Source organism: Lepidochelys kempii, chromosome 7 (assembly GCF_965140265.1).
Source record: "Lepidochelys kempii isolate rLepKem1 chromosome 7, rLepKem1.hap2, whole genome shotgun sequence".
Taxonomy (NCBI): Eukaryota; Metazoa; Chordata; order Testudines; family Cheloniidae; genus Lepidochelys; species Lepidochelys kempii.
Window position 1 is genome coordinate 81,644,012 of NC_133262.1, and position 19,037 is coordinate 81,663,048.

The 19,037-nt window shown below is 43.5% G+C and overlaps 1 protein-coding gene across 1 annotated transcript in view; it reads left to right on the forward strand.

Moving 5' to 3' along the window:
• MYPN (myopalladin) overlaps nt 1-19,037 on the forward strand; it is a 115,152-nt gene that overhangs the window by 45,293 nt on the left and 50,822 nt on the right. The window contains exons 5-7 of the mRNA XM_073353448.1: nt 3,162-3,276; nt 18,325-18,396; nt 18,615-18,756. Of these exons, the coding sequence (XP_073209549.1) occupies nt 3,162-3,276; nt 18,325-18,396; nt 18,615-18,756 (329 nt within the window). The remainder of the gene's footprint in view (nt 1-3,161; nt 3,277-18,324; nt 18,397-18,614; nt 18,757-19,037) is intronic.

The window sequence follows — 19,037 nt, forward strand, 5'->3', positions numbered from 1 at the left end:
TTTTTTTGGATGAAATAAGACCAGTAAGGCTGTTTTTCTTAGGCAGTTCTTTTCAGACAAAACTTTAAAGCTTTCCTTACATTCAGCTAATGCCATAGCTTCTCCTTTGGATGAGACGGATGTGGACAAAAAGAAGGCAATGAGATCTCTTGTGCTCAATGAAAAATCAAATCTACTTTTGGAATAAAGGTGGGATGCATTCTCAAATTCACCTTATCTTTGTGAAACTTGCAGCAGGATGGATCAACTGAAAAAACTCCCTACTCTGACAACCTTCTTGCCAAAGTGATAGCGATCAAAAACGTCTTTTGATAGTCAATTAATACAATGAAACTGATTTCATAGGTTCAAAGGGCGCCTGGATTAAGGCATTGAGCAGCACAATGTTCAAATCCCAAGACAAAGCTTGCTGCACCTTATGGAGATGCAATAGCTGAACAACTGTAATGAAGCACTGAGATTGTTGAAGATGACTCAGAAATTTACTGTACATCTATGCTGTTGCCACATTTGGATCAGTGACTGAGTCGCTTGAGTAAGCCCCTCCTTGGATGGGACTCTGATTAGAATGTTGCCCAGGAAAGGGTATACCTGTATCCTCTTCTGCCTGCGAAGGTCCATTATAAAGTAAAATTATGAACATAAGCTAAAATTATGACTGAAATGTATTTATCAGACTAGTATGGGGAGTGGGTAAACCTGTTCCTCGAAGACAAAGGACAAGCTGATGCCTCTAGCCAGGTGTCATCAATGTTGATTGTCATCACCTGTCAAGAGGCCATTCTTTGGCAATGAAGAGGGACAGGAATAGGTTGAGCTGCATTTTAACAAACAACATGGAACCTCTTTCACCACAAGACTCTGTGTCTCCATCCTCACAGTGGGAAGGCATTTTATCTAGGCATAACTCCAGGAAAATGCAGGAACTCTGCTGAACAAGTGAGGCATTATATCTAGTATTGGAATTTGTATTGCAGGAAGATTTGTTTCTCCCCTTTCAGGCTTAGCCTTGGTCCATTTGCTTTTGCAATAGTCTTGCCTTCTGTGATTAGAGGAGTAGTCATGAAAAGGATATATAGGCTGTAATAAGACCAGCTATTCCTTTTCCTGGATTTGGAGTTAAGAGGGTTCCGTAAAGTCTTTTTTAATTTAATTGAGGATTCCACCACCATTTTGTCAAACTACTCCCCACATAAGCAACTTCCTGAATATTTTGAAGCCCCTAACATGATTTCAGCCTGTATATTTCCAGGCTCGTTATGAGAGGTGCCATCTGGTCACCACATTGGAGGCCAAGGTATGTGCTGAAAACATCAAAGCATCCCTGGTTGCATCAACTTTGAATGCTGAAACCATTGAGATGTTCTTTAACTCCAAACCTAACTACAATGATTTCTTAGCCTTTTTTGGCAGTTTGGCTGCCAAATTGTCAGTCAAAGCCAGTACCATAGAGAGGAACATACAGCCTCAAATGACTCAGGTTGGCTTGGTTCATGAATCTTCCTCAAATTTTGGAATTGACATGAAGCTAGAGTTGAGCAAATAACTGATTTTTCAGCTTGGTGACTGTACCAACTTTTTTGTTTGTTTGTTTTGTTTCTGCTTTGGGTGTTTTTTAAACTTCCTATTTCTGTTGTTCTTGTTTGTTTTTTAAATAAGTCTAGCTGAAATTCAAAATGAAATGTCATTTCAAAACAAAAAGTCAAAACATTTTGTTTCAAAAATGTTGAAATAAAACATTCAGACTTTTTTTTAAATAATTTGTTTTGGCTGAAACTATTAACTGAATTTGACCAATCAACTGCATTTTTTGGCAAATAAAACTATTTGAAATTTTTGCCCTGCTCTACCAAAAGCCCTACATGAAATCAGGAGAGTTCCACCAGTCTTCAAGTTTCAAAATGAAAGTTCTGCACAGCACTAGCAATGGCTTTTCTAAGGGTCTCATTCCTAACCGTTCTTCTCTTTCGCAAGATTATTAGAGGATGAGCTATTTGATGCCTCCAGGTCTGTCAGCTATTTTCCTGCTCTTAAAGAGATGGGAAAACACCACCTGATTGTTGTCTCCAGGTTGCTTGCTTCAGTTAGGTTTTGAAGCCATGTACTGTAGTCCTGTATTTCTTGGTAAAGAGAATGCTGCTCTGAGTTAGTAGCTAGATGTCCCCAAAGAACAGGATGATGTTGGACTAGATGTAGGATAACCAGAATTTCCTTTTCTTGCTACTTAGCTTCCAGCTGTCATCACATGAACCTGAATATTCTATATTTAAAGGAAATTAATACTACATCATCTGCTAAAAACATAACAATTCTCACATTTGCAAATAAGAAAGCAATGTTTCCTAAAGCTGAATACTCAGTTTGCAGCAGTGTTTTTTCAGACTCTTGAGTCTGGCTTCCCTGGGAAGGCTCTGATACCTTCCAGAGGAGGTGCACATATGGCCCAAAGAAAATGAAAAAGAAGACTGGCTCTTCGTTTTAATCATTTTTACTTAGCGCTAAAAATAAAACAGAACCAGCTATCATATTCAGGATGTTAGCTGAATTATAAATGGAAATCATAGCAGAAATAAAAAAACCGTAATTACATCTGTAAAATGTGCTACCAAAATTCTTAATATTTTTCTCAAAGTGAAGATATTCCTGCTGCTCTTTTTTAAGAACCAGATTATTTATTCTGTGTCATAGTGGACAACAACATTTCTGTTAGACTCTGAGAGCCAGATCCTCACATGTGCCTAAGGAGTATTGAGTACAATTGAGGAAGGAATGGTATGCACCCCTTGTTCCTAAAGTTGGCTCTGTGCTGGTCCAATCCCCCACAATAGATTGGAGCAGTTTTAGAGATACAAATTTGGTTAATCCATGCTGGTTTTTATAATATACTGTAAAACTAAATCAGCCACCTGAGTAGTATATGGCAAATTTATGCAACAAAATTATTAACTCCACATATATATTCCCACATGAAATTGACTTTATCATATTGATTTAGATGAGACCTAAAGTTAATCCTAAAATGAAGTTTTTATAGTATTGTAATACCGTGCATATTATGGGAGCATAATCAGAGAGAACATCTATGCAATACTATCCACTACTCACAAAAGCACAGTGCTCATTTTTAGAAAAAATTGTTTGTTTGTTTAAATATTTCACAGAGTCCAGAAACCAACTGATGTCTCTTTGAATGCACCATCTCCTGCTACTAACAGTACAACCACTCATCAAGAGACACCAAAGGTGCCATCTACTGTGGGTCAGCCAGTTTATCAGGTACAGGAGACAACATTCTATATGATCTATTTAAGAAAAATCTTTCTTTAAAATATACATCTTATACAGTTCAATTTTTACACATGATGTGCCTGTCTGATAGACTTGTAGCTCTGCACCTCATGATGATACGTGGCTGCATGCACACATAGATATCATGACTGCTAGCTAACCATATAACACATGGCAGAGAGAGTGGAGCCTCTTGCTCCCAGAGCATAGGCATCAGAAGCCCCAGGAAAGTGGTGGGTTTCAGAGCCCAAGCCCAAAGGTCTACACAGCTTTTTTTTAGCTCTATAGCACGAGCCTGACACTGTAGACCTAGGCTCGCCTCTGAGATTTGCTGCCAAGGATTTTTAAATGCAGCATACCCCTATGGGTATGTCTACACTATGAAATTAGGTCGAATTTACAGAAGTCGTTTTTTTAGAAATCGTTTTATATAGTCGATTGTGTCTGTCCCCACACAAAATGCTCTAAGTGCATTAAGTGCATTAACTCGGCAGAGTGCTTCCACAGTACCGAGGCTAGCATCGACTTCTGGAGTGTTGCACTGTGAGTAGCTATCCCACAGTTCCCGCAGTCTCCGCTGCCCATTGGAATTCTGGGTTGAGATCCCAATGCCTGATGGGGCAAAAAACATTGTCGCGCGTGGTTCTGGGTACATGTCGTCAGGCCCTCCCTCCCTCCCTCTGTGAAAGCAACGGCAGACAATCATTTCACGCCTTTTTTCCTGAGTTACCTGTGCAGACGCCATACCACAGCAAGCATGGAGCCCACTCAGCTCACTGTCACCGTATGTCTCCTGGGTGCTGGCAAACACGGTACTGCATTGCTACACAGCAGCAGCAACTCATTGCCTTGTGGCAGCAGATGGTGCAATAGGCCTGAAAATCATCCTCATCGTGTCCGAGGTGCTCCTGGCTGCCTCAGTAAGGTTGGTCAGGAGCGCCCGGGCAGACATGGGCGCAGGGACTAAATTAGGAGTGACTCGACCAGATCATTCTCTTTAGTCCTGCAGGCAGTCCTATTGCACCATCTTCTGCCGAGCAGCCAGGAGATGTGGATGGCTTGCAGTCCTACTGCACTGTCTGCTGCCAGCCAAAGATGTAAAAGATAGATGGAGTGGATCAAAACAAGAAATAGACCAGATTTGTTTTGTACTCATTTGCTCCCCCCTCCCTCCCTCCTTCCCTCTGTGATACCAACGGCCGACAATCGTTTTGGTGAGGTCTGTCAGGGGCACCTTGAAAACTTTAATAAGAGATTCAGTCCTGCCTGAAATACCAGAGGGAGGGATAGCTTAGTGGGTTGAGCATTGGCCTGCTAAACCCAGGGTTTTGAGTTCAATCCTTGACGGGGCCATTCTGTGTGACAGTTGTTTTTGTTTCTCCTTGATGTAAAGCCACCCCCTTTGTTGATTTTAATTCCCTGTAAGCCAACCCTGTAAGCCATGTCATCAGTCACCCCTCCCTCCGTCAGAGCAACGGCAGACAATTGTTCTGCGCCTTTTTTCTGTGCAGACGCCATACCACGGCAAGCATGGAGCCCACTCAGATCACTTTGGCAATTAGGAGCACATTAAACACCACGCGCATTATCCAGCAGTATATGCAGCACCAGAATCTGGCAAAGCGAAATCGGGCCAGTAGGCGACGTCAGCGCGCTGACGAGAGTGATGAGGACATGGACACAGACTTCTCTCAAAGCACGGGCCCTGGCAATGAGGGCTTCATGGTGCTAATGGAGCAGGTTAATGCGGTGGAACGCCGATTCTGGGTCCGGGAAAAAAGCACAGACTGGTGGGACCGCATAGTGTTGCAGGTCTGGGATGATTCCCAGTGGCTGTGAAACTTTTGCATGCGTAAGGGCACTTTCATGGAAGTTTGTGACTTGCTTTCCCCTGCCCTGAAGTGCATGAATACCAAGATGAGAGCAGCCCTCACAGGTGAGAAGCAAGTGGCAATAGCCTTGTGGAAGCTTGCAACACCAGCTACCGGTCAGTCGGGAATCAATTTGGAGTGGGCAAATCTACTGTGGGGGCTGCTGTGATGCAAGTAGCCCACGCAATCAAAGATCTGCTGATATCAAGGGTAGTGACCCTGGGAAATGTGCAGGTCATAGTGGATGGCTTTGCTGAAATGGGATTTCCTAACTGTGGTGGGGCCATAGACGGAACCCATATCCCTATCTTGGCACCGGAGCACCAAGCCGGCGAGAACATAAACCGCAAGGGGTACTTTTCAATAGTGCTGCAAGCACTGGTGGATCACAAGGGATGTTTCACCAACATCAACGTGGGATGGCCGGGAAAGGTACATGACGCTCGCATCTTCAGGAACTCTGGTCTGTTTCAAAAGCTGCAGGAAGGGACTTTATTCCCAGACCAGAAAATAACCGTTGGGGATGTTGAAATGCCTATAGTTATCCTTGGGGACCCAGCCTACCCCTTAATGCCATGGCTCATGAAGCCATACACAGGCAGCCTGGACAGTAGTCAGGAGCTGTTCAACTACACGCTGAGCAAGTGCAGAATGGTGGTAGAATGTGCATTTGGACATTTATAAGCGTGCTGGCCCAGTTTACTGACTCGATTAGACCTCAGCGAAACCAATATTCCCACTGTTATTACTGCTTGCTGTGTGCTCCACAATATCTTTGAGAGTAAGGGGGAGACGTTTATGGTGGAGTGGGAGTTTGAGGCAAATCACCTGGCCGCTGGTTACACGCAGCCAGACACCAGGGCGGTTAGAAGAGCACAGGAGGGCGTGATGCGCATCAGAGAAGCTTTGAAAACCAGTTTCATGACTGGACAGGCTACGGTGTGAAAGTTCTGTTTGTTTCTCCTTGATGAAACCCCCCGCCCCTTGGTTCACTCTACTTCCCTGTAAGCTAACCGCCCTCCCCTCCTCCCTTCGATCACCACTTGTAGAGGCAATAACGTCATTGTTGCTTCACATTCATGCATTCTTTATTAATTCATCACACAAATAGGGGGATAACTGCCAAGGTAGCCCGGGAGGGGTGGTGGAGGAGAGAAACACCAGGAAGGGTGGTGGAAGAGGGAGAGACAAGGCCACTCAGCACTTTAAAAGTTTAAAACTTTAAAACTTATTGAATGCTGGCCTTCTGTTGCTTGGGCAATCCTCTGGGGTGGAGTGGCTGGGTGGCCGGAGGCCACCTCACCGTGTTCTTGGGCATCTGGGTGAGGAGGCTATGGAACTTGGGGAGGAAGGCGGTTGGTTACACAGGGGCTGTAGTGGCGGTCTTTGCTCCTGCTGCCTTTCCTGCAGCTCAACAATATGCTGGAGCATATTAGTTTGATCCTCCAGCAGCCTCAGCATTGAATCCTGCCTCCTCTCATCACGCTGCTGCCACCTTTCAGCTTCAGCCCTCTCTTCAGCCCACCACTTACTCCCTTCAACCCGCCACCTCTCCTCCCGGTCATTTTGTGCTTTCCTGCACTCTGACATTGTCTGCCTTCACGCATTCATATGTGCTCTGTCAGAGTGGGAGGACAGCATGAGCTCAGAGAACATTTCATTGCAAGTGCATTTTTTTCACCTTCTAATCTTCACTAGTCTCTGGGAAGGAGAAGATCCTGTAATACTTGAAACACATGCAGCTGGTGGAGGAAAAAAACGGGACAGTGGTATTTCAAAAGATACATTTTATAGCACAATGGGTACACTCTTTCACGGTAAACCTTGCTGTTAACATTACATACATAGCACATGTGCTTTCGTTCCAAGGTCGCATTTTGCCTCCCCCCACCACGTGGCTAGCCCCTCAGCCCTCACTCTTCCACATGGCTAACAGCGGGGAACATTTCTGTTCAGCCACAGGCAAACAGCCCAGCAGGAACAGCACCTCTGAATGACCCTTTAAGAAAAGAACCCTATTTCAACCAGGTGACCATGAATGATATCACTCTCCTGAGGATAACAAAGAGAGATAAAGAACCGATGTTGTTTGAATGCCAGCAAACATACACTGCAATGCTTTGTTCTACAATGATTTCCGAGTATGTGCTACTGGCCTGGAGTGGTAAAGTGTCCTACCACAGTGGCCAGAATAAGGATGCCCTCCCCAGAAACCTTTTGCAAAGGTTTTGGGAGTACATCCAGGAGAGCCGCGAATGCCAGGGCAAATTAATCATTAAACATGCTTGCTTTTAAACCATGTATAGTATTTTAAAAGGTACACTCACCAGAGGTCCCTTCTCTGCCTGGTGGGTCCGGGAGGCAGCCTTGGGTGGGTTCCGGGGGTACTGGCTCCAGGTCCAGGGTGAGAAACAGTTCCTGGCTGTCAGGAAAACTGGTTTCTCCGCTTGCTTGCTGTGAGCTATCTACAACTTCATCATCATCATCTTCCTCGTCCCCAAAACTTGCTTCTGTGTTGCCTCCATTTCCACTGAAGGAGTCAAACAACACAACTGGGATAGTGGTGGCTGAACCCCCTAAAATGGCATGCAGCTCATCATAGAAGTGGCATGTTTGGGGCTCTGACCCGGAGAGGCCGTTTGCCTCTCTGGTTTTCTGGTAGGCTTGCCTCAGCTCCTTAAGTTTCCACGTAGCACTGCTTCAGGTCCCTGTTATGGCCTCTGTCCTTCATGCCCTGGGAGATTTTGACAAATGTTTTGGCATTTCAAAAACTGGAATGGAGTTCTGATAGCATGGATTCCTCTCCCCATACAGCGATCAGATCCCATACCTCCTGTTCGGTCCATGTTGGAGCTCTTTTGCGATTCTGGACTCCTTCATGGTCCCTTCTGCTGATGAGCTCTGCATGGTCACCTCTGCTGACGAGCTCTGCACTCACCTGCAGCTTGCCACGCTGGCCAAACAGGAAATTGAAATTCAAAAGTTCACAGGCCTTTACCTGGCCAGTGCATCTGAGTTGAGAGTGCTGTCCAGAGTGGTCACAATGGAGCACTCTGGGATAGCTCCCGGAGGCCAATACTGTCAAATTGCGTCCACAGTACCCCAAATTCAACCCAGCAAGGCCGATTTCAGGGCTAATCCCCTTGTCGGGGGTGGAGTAAGGAAATGGATTTTAAGAGCCCTCTAAGTCAAAAAAAAGGGCTTCATCGTGTGGACAGGTGCAGGGTTAAATTGATTTAACGCAGCTAAATTCAACCTCTACTCCTAGTGTAGATCAGGGCTAAGACTATTAGGCAATGAGCAAAAGGAGCAGCTGTACCATCTCAGCCAATAGAGGGAATTCATGCAATAGAGGGAATTCATGCACTCTCTACCAGGTCAGACATTCCATGTAGTAAAGGGCAGTTGCATCTGTAGATCAGTTCATTAGTGTCTTCACATTACAGACTGATTTGTTCACGTTCACATTGTTCACATATGTGATAGACATATCATATAATGTAGCCTCTTTTTTCCTGATGGGACTCATTGCAATTAATTTTAATTCAGTGACGCTGCTATGATTTGTGTTAAAATAGTTTCTATAATGTTTTTATTTAGCATATTATTTCATATTTTAATATTCCTATTTAGAGTTTTCTAATTGATCTTAGCTTATAATTCTTCTCCTTTGTGAAGGCAGAATATTTGCCTTTAAGAGTAAACTATTTCCCTCTGTACAGGAAACCGCTAGCCATATTGTTTAATTGAAAAGTTGTGAGCAGATATGACTGAATCCTTGATGACCAACTTCCTTAAAATGTTATGTCTAAGCCTATTTGCCTACTCTTTGCCAAGAGTATAAATGAGCTATTTATTTCGCCGGACTTCATTATACAGATAGTTAGTGGTGTATTGTATTGTACCTATATAATATTTAGGAAAGGTATGAAATACACTGGCAAAATATTATTTGTACAACACATTTTTACTATATTTTATGGCTTGATGAGCTAACAAAATAGTGCACCAAATTCAGCTCTCACTTATATTACGGTATAGCTGAATTAACCTCCTTTAAAGCAGAGTTACTCTGGATGTACACCACTGTAACTGAGAGCTGAATTTCTTTCAGGAAGTTAAATGTAAATAATGGCAGTTACACAATGAAATCGTGGTAACAATAGCACAAAGTAAAGATACCCATTTAACTGGACATCTTAGGTCTATTAGGAGGGAGTAAAATGGATAATAGCCAAGGTGTTAGACACAGTAGGTACAAGTCCTCCTTTGTTAAACTCTCTACACCTTCATTATCTTTTCCATTTTCTTATGTGAAATCATATAGATGAGGCATACTCTCAAGAGACAAAGTGCTGTATATCAGTTCTGATTGACAAGGGAACAGGCCTTTCATTCTGTGACACTATACCAGTACAGAGAGGAGGATGTGTATAAGGATATTCAAAGTAGTTTTCACTCACCCATCTTTTCCTGGAAAATAATCTCTTACCGTTGTTTTGTTTTCCTCCTATGGACTCTAACGACTTAATTGGTCATCAGCTTTTTTCTCCTACAGACTTTGAGGGTCACATTTTCAAGAGTGGGCTTTCATTCTGTACTTTTATACTTGCATTAAACACAAATTGAGTAGTTAGGTGTGCAAATGTCCAGTTTGCAAACACAAATGCAGAAACTGTGCTCCCATGGTTGCATACACAATTTACTTCAGCAAAATTAAAGGCCATCTGAAAATGTGCTTCTATATGCTATCAAAATAAGATTACCTTGTGATTTCTGTAAGTCATTTTCACCTCAGAGGCTCAGTTTAGTTAACCAAAGGCTCACCATCATAGTCATTAGCACATCTCACTTACAAGAACTGAAAGGTTTATACATCTGCATAAGAAGTCTGTATACAGTAGCAAGTTACTGTGAAACAATTAGCCATCTTGGGCCAGATTTGTAAAGATATTTGGGCACTCAAAGATGCAGGTAGTTACCCAGTGGGATTTACAAAAGCCCACCTAATGCCTACCTGTATCTTTAGGCACTTGAATACCTTTAAAAATCTGGCCCCTTATGTATAGAAAACTCTCTGTGATGCTTTCCAGGGATACCTAGGGTCATGAGGCCCCTCGCTACCACCTGACCTTAGCATGAGGATGTCTTGTCAGTTCCCTGATTCTTGCTGTCTATGTTAGCAATAGACACACATTAACCCCCAAGGCCTCGAAGCCTCCCTCAGGCCTGCCCAGCCCATGATCCACTGAACACTCACTGAATTTATAGATTCTCTACTCCCAAAGGAAGAGTACACATCAGCTTACTACCTGTGACTCAGGATCACCACTCTTCTTAACACAGCACATTTATATATATATTTATAGTGAAAACAAGATTACATTTATTATCAAAGAACAAAATTCAAATTATAGTAAGTAAAAATATTGGAAACAAATGGTTACATATAAAACAAAATCATAACATGCTTTCTAGAGCCTAAACTTAATTCACGGGACATTCCTTAGCCTCATATAGCATGGCTTACCCCAAATCCTTTCTCCAGTGTTTTCAGCCAAGATGGCTGAGATCCTCCTTTCATAAGATCAAGCCCATTGCCAGTTTCTCTGCCCAGACTGAAGGATGCCCAGTGCACCTCTGTTTCCCCCAGTTACACCCCTAAAAGTTCATTATCTGTACTTGTAAACAGGATAACCCCTCTGTTGTTTTTTCCTCCAGCACTTGCAATCTATTCATAAGCATTTGAATTAATATGCAAATAGACTTCCATTGTAAAATACACAATACACAATGGTCAGCCAGGGAGATAAGTATCTCCTATCTCCTGCCTGGAGAAGTCTGACTCATTGCATACTATCTCTGTGTGACCTGCCTTTACCTACAAGACCTTAAGGATATAATGTTCTGTATATGTACAAAACTGATTACACATTATCTGCAGATACATTTCACAATAATTATGACGATGAATGTGACACATGCTTTCAGTAGAGACCTTACATGACCTCTTTTGGTGAACCCAGGGGATACCTGTAACCCTATGTACCCCTGTTCCCTGTCTGCCAGTGGCCATCAAGTAGTCCTTGGGTCACACTCCTCACTCTTAAATTCTGATGAACTAAAAATCTTGATTGTACTACCCTGGGGAGCCTGCTATACTTTTCAGCTCTTTATCAGACATTTTCAAGATATCAGTCAACACGGATTTTAGATGCCTATATAAAAATGAGGTCTGCTGTACCATGGTAAATTTCTCCATTTCCTGGAATTAGGCTGGTAACGTCCAATGCTAAATCACTGAACTAATGGGAATTTGCTGTTGACTTCAACAAGAACAGGTCCTTTGAGTGAACCCAGCTTTGACAGCATTGCCTGGGGCATGCAAGCAAGTCCATCAGTTGTCCAGAAAAAGTCATCAGTTTCAATTTTGTTGGCTTGTAAGAGACTGCCTTTGAAATTTGAAAGCCTCCTCTCTCCAGTGAAACTGAAAATTTAATTATACTGATTTTGGGCTATTTCTCCTCCCCCAGAAAGGAATTGTATATCAAGTTTTCGTCAGCAAGTTATGCAATGTAGATTAGAGAAACTCTGCCAGCAGCATGATATTTTCATTTTGATTCCACTCACCCAGCTGACTAAGGTCAGTGCTGAGGTATTCCACCTCTGTAAATCTGTTTGCTTTGGCAGATGAAGGTCACATGTATGATTTAAATTTCTAAGAATTAACACCCCCTAAGTATTTTGTAAATCGGAACGCTCACTTAAAAGGAGCCGACCTCTGAGGCAGCCTACATGGATTTGCCTTGCTGCAGTACCCATGGCAGATACAATGCCTGTAATGAAGAATTCAATCCTCTTTTTTAGGGTTAACATAGTCAAACAACTCTTTTTAAAAGGTTTAGTGGTACACAGGCAACAGCATACCTAGGAAGATTACTACCGTTATCAGTCTTCTACAGATCAACTTCTTTTCTCCAGGTTAAATATCCTAGTCTGGATCCTGAACCCCATTGTTTTTCATACTGCATACTAGGTAATGCCACGAAAGAACTCATGACTGTAAAACTAAACAGGCTTTTTATTATGAAAATTATTTACAGAAAAGCAACTGTAGCTATCATTCTAGTCACATGCACACAAACTGGCTTCTTCGTAACTAGGGTTGCCAACTCCCTATTTGCAGAAAACCTAATGCCCTTGCCACGCCCCATCATGCCCCTTCTCTGAGGCTCCGCCCTTGCTCACTCCATCCGCCCCCGCCCCATCGCTCGCTCTCCCCCACCCTCGCTCATTTTCACTGGGCTGAGGCACGAGATTGGGGTACAAGAGTGGGTGAGAGCTCCAGCTGGGGATGAGGGGTCTGGGGTGGGGCTGGCGATGAGGAGTATGGGGTGCAGGAGGGACTTTGGGCTCAGGGTAGGGGCCAAAGGGTTCAGAGTGTGGGAGGGGGCTCCAGGCTGGGGCAGGATGTTGGGATGTGGGAGGGGGTACGAGCTCTGGGCAGGTGGCACAGGCTCCAAAGTGGGGCCAGAAATGAGGGGTTCAGGGTGTCGGAGGGGACTCCGGGCTAGGGCCGAGGGGTTCAGATTGCAGGAGGGGGCTCAGGGCTGGAGTAGGGGGTTGGGGCATGGGAGGAGGTTTGGGGTGTGGGCTCTTGGCAGCACTTACCTCAGGTAGCTCCCGGGAAGCTGCCGGCATGTCTGGCTCCTAGGCGGAGGCACTGCCAGGTGGTTCTGCAGTCTGCACACTGTCCCTGCCTGCAAGCGCCACCCCAACAGCTCCCATTGTCCGGGAACTGTGGAGCCAGCGCTGGGGAGAGAGGGGAAAGCAGTGCGCGGAGCTCCCCTGGCATCCAATAATCCTAGGAACCACAGGGAGATGCTGGCAGCTTTCTGGGAGCTGCGCGGAGCTGGGCAGGCACCCTGCCTGCTCCACTGTGGGCAGCCAACTGAACTTTTAATGGCCTGGTCCGCAGTGTTGACCAGAGCCACCACGATCCCTTTTCAATGGGTCTTCCAGTCAAAAAACCCTACTCGTACTGCCTCCAAACTCTTCCCTCCTGCAACCTGTGCTCCTCCTTGCAAGTTCTATGCAGTTTGCTACCCCCACTAAATCTACTTTGTGACATTCTAGTAACACAAAGCACACTTAACATAAAGCTGGTCACAATTCAGCCTGCTAAGGATTCCCCTTGCATGCTGCTATAAAGCCTGTGTAGCCATCTCCCTTTGTAGAATAATTTTATGAAGGAAAACCAAATGTGTTTTGTGTTTCTTTGGTACACAATACCTGAATGGTTTTTCAATTTATAGTTCATTAACAAGAAATTCAGGCAAACACTTCTCCAATTTCTCTTGTTCTTTGTTCCATTTTTTCTTAGTAAAGAACCACTGTATTGATTTGATTAGAAATCACGGGGGCTTTTTGCCTATCATACAGCCATTTTACAAGGTGGGCTGTAGTTGTAACTGTGAGCAATGATTTATATACATTTATTTAATTTTGCTTAAATGGGCTGTTCAATAAGTAAAACTAAAGTCTTCAAATTTAGTAAGAGTGCTTAACAAATTTAGAAAGAAAACTCATGGTGGAATCAGGGCTGGATTAAGGTTATGAGGGGCCTCAGGCTAATGGGAGTGAAGGGCCAAAGTATGAATTACATATTGCAAAAAAAATTATGAAGTCATCAAATATTTAGCTACATACATATTTACATATTATTTATTTATTTAAATTTAAAATGTTTATTCTACTCTCACTACACTCAATTCTTCAAACAGATACTTCTGAGTAAGAGGTAGCACGAGGGATGCTGCACTGTCCTTCTCTTAGGGTATGTCTACACTACGAAATTAGGTCGAATTTATAGAAGTCAGTTTTGTAGAAAGCGGTTTTATACAGTTGATTGTGTGTGTCCCCACACAAGTGCTCTAAGTGCATGTAGTCTGCGGAGTGTGTCCACAGTACCGAGGCAACTGTGGCAACTGTGACGGAGTTCTGATAGCACGGATTCCTCTCCCCATACAGCGATCAGATCCCGTACCTCCCGTTCGGTCCATGTTGGAGCTCTTTTGCAATTCTGGGACTCCATCATGGTCACCTCTGCTGATGAGCTCTGCACGGTCACCTCTGCTGATGAGCTCTGACCAGTGTGGCAAGCTGCAGGTGACCATGCAAACAGGAAATTGAAATTCAAAAGTTCACGGGCCTTTTCCTGTCTACCGGGCCAGTGCATCTAAGTTGAGAGTGCTGTCCAGAGCGGTCACAATAGAGCACTCTGGGATAGCTCCCGGAGGCCAATACCGTCTAATTGCATCCCCAGTACCCCAAATTCGACCCGGCAAGGCCGATTTAAGCACTAATCCACTTGTCAGAGGTGGATTAAGGAAATCGATTTTAAGAGCCCTTTAAGTCGAAAAAAGGGCTTCATCATGTGGACGGGTGCAGGTTTACATTGATTTAATGCTGCTAAATTCGACCTAAACTCCTAGTGTAGACCAGGGCTTAGGCATCCTTCCTCCTAGGTAGTGAAGTGTTCATCTATATGAGGATACACACTGCAATATTCTCCATCCTGCTCACCTCTTTTAACCTTGTGCTTCTACCCTCAGCTCAGTGCATGGCACAGGGCAAAGCCAAGCCCTGCAGGCGTTTCCCCCAAGCTATGGACTCTACACCACATCCCTATCTCACTCTGACTGCAGTCTGGAAGGCAGTCAGCTTTTATTATGTACAAGAACACCACGCAAGTGTAAAATCCACTAAAGTAGAGGAAGTAATAGTGGGAAAATTACATTGGGTGGCATTGTATTTTAAGCTGTCTTGCGCTGAAAGCTGCCTCCCAGTGTTGCACTGGCTGAGGACAATGAATTACTGTTTTGACATTGAACCCAAATATTATTTGTGGGATGATACCCAGTTTGTGTCGTTAATCTCCAGTGATTCACCACATCAGGCCATTCTGTCACCAAGCTCTTCCACAATTAGAATCATAGAATAGAATCATCGGACTTGAAGGGACCTCAAGAGGTCATCTAGTCCAGTCCCCTGTATTATCTAGAATGGGTGATCACCAGCTCTGACATGAGGTTTTTTAAGCATGATTCTGTGTGCACCAGCCTCTTATGGTTTGCATTTGTTTGTTTTAAGCTTTCTGTAAGAAAAAGGTAACAGCTAGAAGGGACACAGATCTTTAGATGGTTGCCCAGTCATAATATTTAGCACTTCTGTACTATGTTAGCTCTTCAAAATCACTGTAAAAAGATTAAACAAACAATCTAAAGCCTTTGAGCTTTTGAATGACTAGGAACTGACAAAACAGAGCTATTCCCTGTTGTGTTCTCTGCCCCCCTGAACAAGAAGACTTCACTGAAAATCAGCATCTTAAAAGAACCATTAGGGATCTTTCAAAAGAACAGTCCAACCAAGGCTGCTGTAGTGACACCCTTGTTACATCAGGTCTGGTGTTTGTTTAAGGCTGGTGTTTCTGTTTCATTTGCGTGTGTAAATCAATCAGACCTTGCTTATTTTTTTCCTTAAAGTGCTCAGAGTTTAGGGGAGGAAAGTGAATGAGATTCCACTTATATCAGGTGTGAAAAAGCAGAAGGGACCAAAATCTATTCTTGTGCAAAAATCTGTTCTCCCTGAAGTCAATAAAGCTACACAGGTGTACCTGTCAGCAGGAATTGGCCTGTGTTCTCATTCCCTTCTCAAATCACATTCCATGCTTACCCAACATTTTCCACTTGGGAAAGAAGTTAGTTTTAGGGGCAGAAAAATGAGGACTAACTTCAGGTTTATTTAACTTTAAGTTATTGGAATGAAACTCAAAAGAAATTAAATGTGAGATACTTTTATGATGGATTGAACTGCTAGAGTACCAGCAAATGGACAGAATTTGCCTTTAGTCTATTCAGCCAGTCTTTCTATCATAGCCTGCTAAGAAGTGGATTTAAAATCCTGAGGGAGAGGGGAGGGAGAAAACTTCAACATTGTGTGTTGAGCTTCCTCCAGTACTTTTGCAACTCCTTAAAAGTACAAAGATGCATTGGCCTGTGGAACTAGGCTGATCATAAGGAAATAGCTTGGTTCCCTGTGCATCCCAGTGCAGAAAAATACATCAAAGAAAAAGATTGGATTTCTTTGCTTTTTAATACAGTTCAATACAGTATTGAATACAGTGTATCATAAATCTGAAGCCCCTCGATGGAAGGTTCTGTAAAAGTTAAAGTACTGGTATCCAGAATGGGATGTTTTGTTTTGTTTTTCCTACAAATGTGTGGGCATTTATTCCTTATACATGGGAGGGGCAATAGTTCTGCCTGGAGCGGGATAGAGTTTGTGCAGATTCTGTGCAAGCTGCCCACCCTACCGCTCTGGTACTGGCTCTTCCCCCGCCAGCCCCTTGCCCTGCCCTCCCATAGGCACTCACCAGTTGTCCAGAAACGGGACCCAGCACACATAAAAGATGATGGTTACAGGCACTAGGACCCAGGAGGAAGCTTCCTGGAGCTGTCTGTCAGCCTCAGCAGAGGAGAGGGACAGAGGGAGCCTCTTCCCTCCCTGACAGCTAAGCAGAGCTCTGGAGAAATTGGGGGTGGGGGAATAATACCTGCTTAAACTACACCCATAGCTGGCATGGGTTCCCATGGTAACTGGATTTTTAGTGTCCGGTCACCAGTGTTAAGCGGATACCTGGCAGTGTGTTCCTCCAGCTGGTGATGGCTGCTGGCTGAGCTCCTTCCTAGCCACAGGGGGCTGCTTTGCCTTTCCTGCTGAAAGGGAAGTGCTCCAGTAGGGCTACATGAGGAAGCTCACTCTCCGCCCCCTCTCCCCCTCCCCCGGCCCTGCCTGCACCCCCTGCCAGACCAGTAGGGCCTAAAAAATAGTTGGGCCTAAGGCTATAGCCTTACTAGCCTAATGGTTAATCCGGACCTGGGTAGAATATATTTTCCTACCTGCAATCCGAAGTTTGGACTGGAGAGTCAAGGGGTCCCCCATGGAAATCAATGGCAAAACTCCATTGACTTAAATGGGGATAGGATTTCTCCTAAGATTTTTGTGTGGAAAGCCTATCTTTCAGCCTATAAAGCTCCCTATCCAGTTTGGAGATTAACTCATTCAACATACTTTTAAAAATGAACAGCCAGTAGTTTTAGAAGAAAACTTTTGTATATTATGTTTAAAGATCTGCATGTTACTATGCTTAACTGTGGTATAATCAAATCTGCCATATCAATCCATTGTTTATTTTATTTATTTTATTTTAAATTTAGAAGTGCACATGCTAAGATATAGTTGTCCAGTTACTGAGAGACAAATCTCATTATGGACTGTCTCAGCGAGTCAGAGGAATTACTCTTTAGCCCTAGTCTTTTTTCTAAAATGTTTTCTGCGATTAGTAACACCTCGTCGGTCCCACCAGCAGTGACAATGTGGGAGCACTAGCTCAGGGCTCTGCCAGCTCCCAGCATTTTTACCACTGTCAAGAAGACTTGCTATGACCAGGATTAGACAGCACAATGTGCTTAAGAGCTCGGCATATCTCTAGAGTTTTACCTATGCTGGCACGCCCACTGCTGCTACTACTGGTACAACTGCAGATGTATTTTATACATGTTTTTTAAATGCTAGAATAGATACAGGGTTGGTGGTCAGAGGGCAGGGTGTGGGGAATACGCTTTTTTCAAGGGACACAGAGGAGAAACATGAGTAGATAGCGACAGGATTGGGGTTATGTGGGGTAGGGCTATGAAAGGGTCAAGTGAGATGCTGAGGCAGCCATTTGTTATGGGTAAATGGACCAAGTTCTGAGGACAGTAGCCAATCAGAGCAGAGTGATGTACAGTAGCCAGTCAAGCAAGGACTGATATAACTGCAAGGACATTTCAGTATAGCAACAACTTGAGGATGTTCCCTGTTAATTTGGTAATAACTATCCTGAACTAAATAAATTCCTCAGAATTTATTGGAGAAGGGAACAGTTATAAACTTGTGAACACAAAACACTTTCAAGGTAACATGTAAATAGACTGGTAATGAGCCTTCTGACTTTTCAGCAGATTCCATTTGAAGTGTGAGGGATATCGTATGTTTCTCTTGTCTACTGCATAATACCCATTGTATATCTAAACTTCACCATTGCATGTCTCTTAACCTCCAGAGACAAAGCCCCACTAATTATTTGCAAGGATTGGATGGAAGACCCTTAATAGCTGCTCCTGTGTTTACAAAGGTAATTTGTTTTGAATACACATTTCAAAATGAAACAAGTCAACTAATTTTTATGCATACATAACTTAAAACATTGTTTCCTACTGTTGCTATATAGCAAAAAAGGAAATCTACAGCATTCTTGTCTATCAGATTTTTTTTAATATGTTGCAAAGTCATAAAGACTTAGTTTTACTTTCAGAATCATTAAACAATGTATTGATCTTTTTTATATTTTAGATGCTACAGGATATTTCAGCTTCTGAGGGTCAGCTGGTTGTCTTTGAGTGCAGGGTGAAAGGAGCTCCTTCTCCAAAGGTTGAATGGTACAGAGAAGGGACATTAATACAAGATTCTCCAGATTTTAGAATATTACAAAAAAGTATGTTTCCTGCATGGAAATGGTTTGTGTGCCATATTATAGACATTTAAACAAAAATTCGGACATATTTGCTCTTGGACTGTTTGGTTACAATGTATAGAGCTATATTAAACTGTGGTTTATGCTAACAGACCAGAGTCCTCATCAGCAGTAGTGTTGCATTGGCTCAAGATACACACAAGTCTCACTTCTCTGGGATCCCTCAAGGAGCCAGTGTTGCCTCAAAGAGTGGGTGGTGCTTCACGGAAGGGTGTAGCGAAGGGGCTGTACTCATTCAGAGC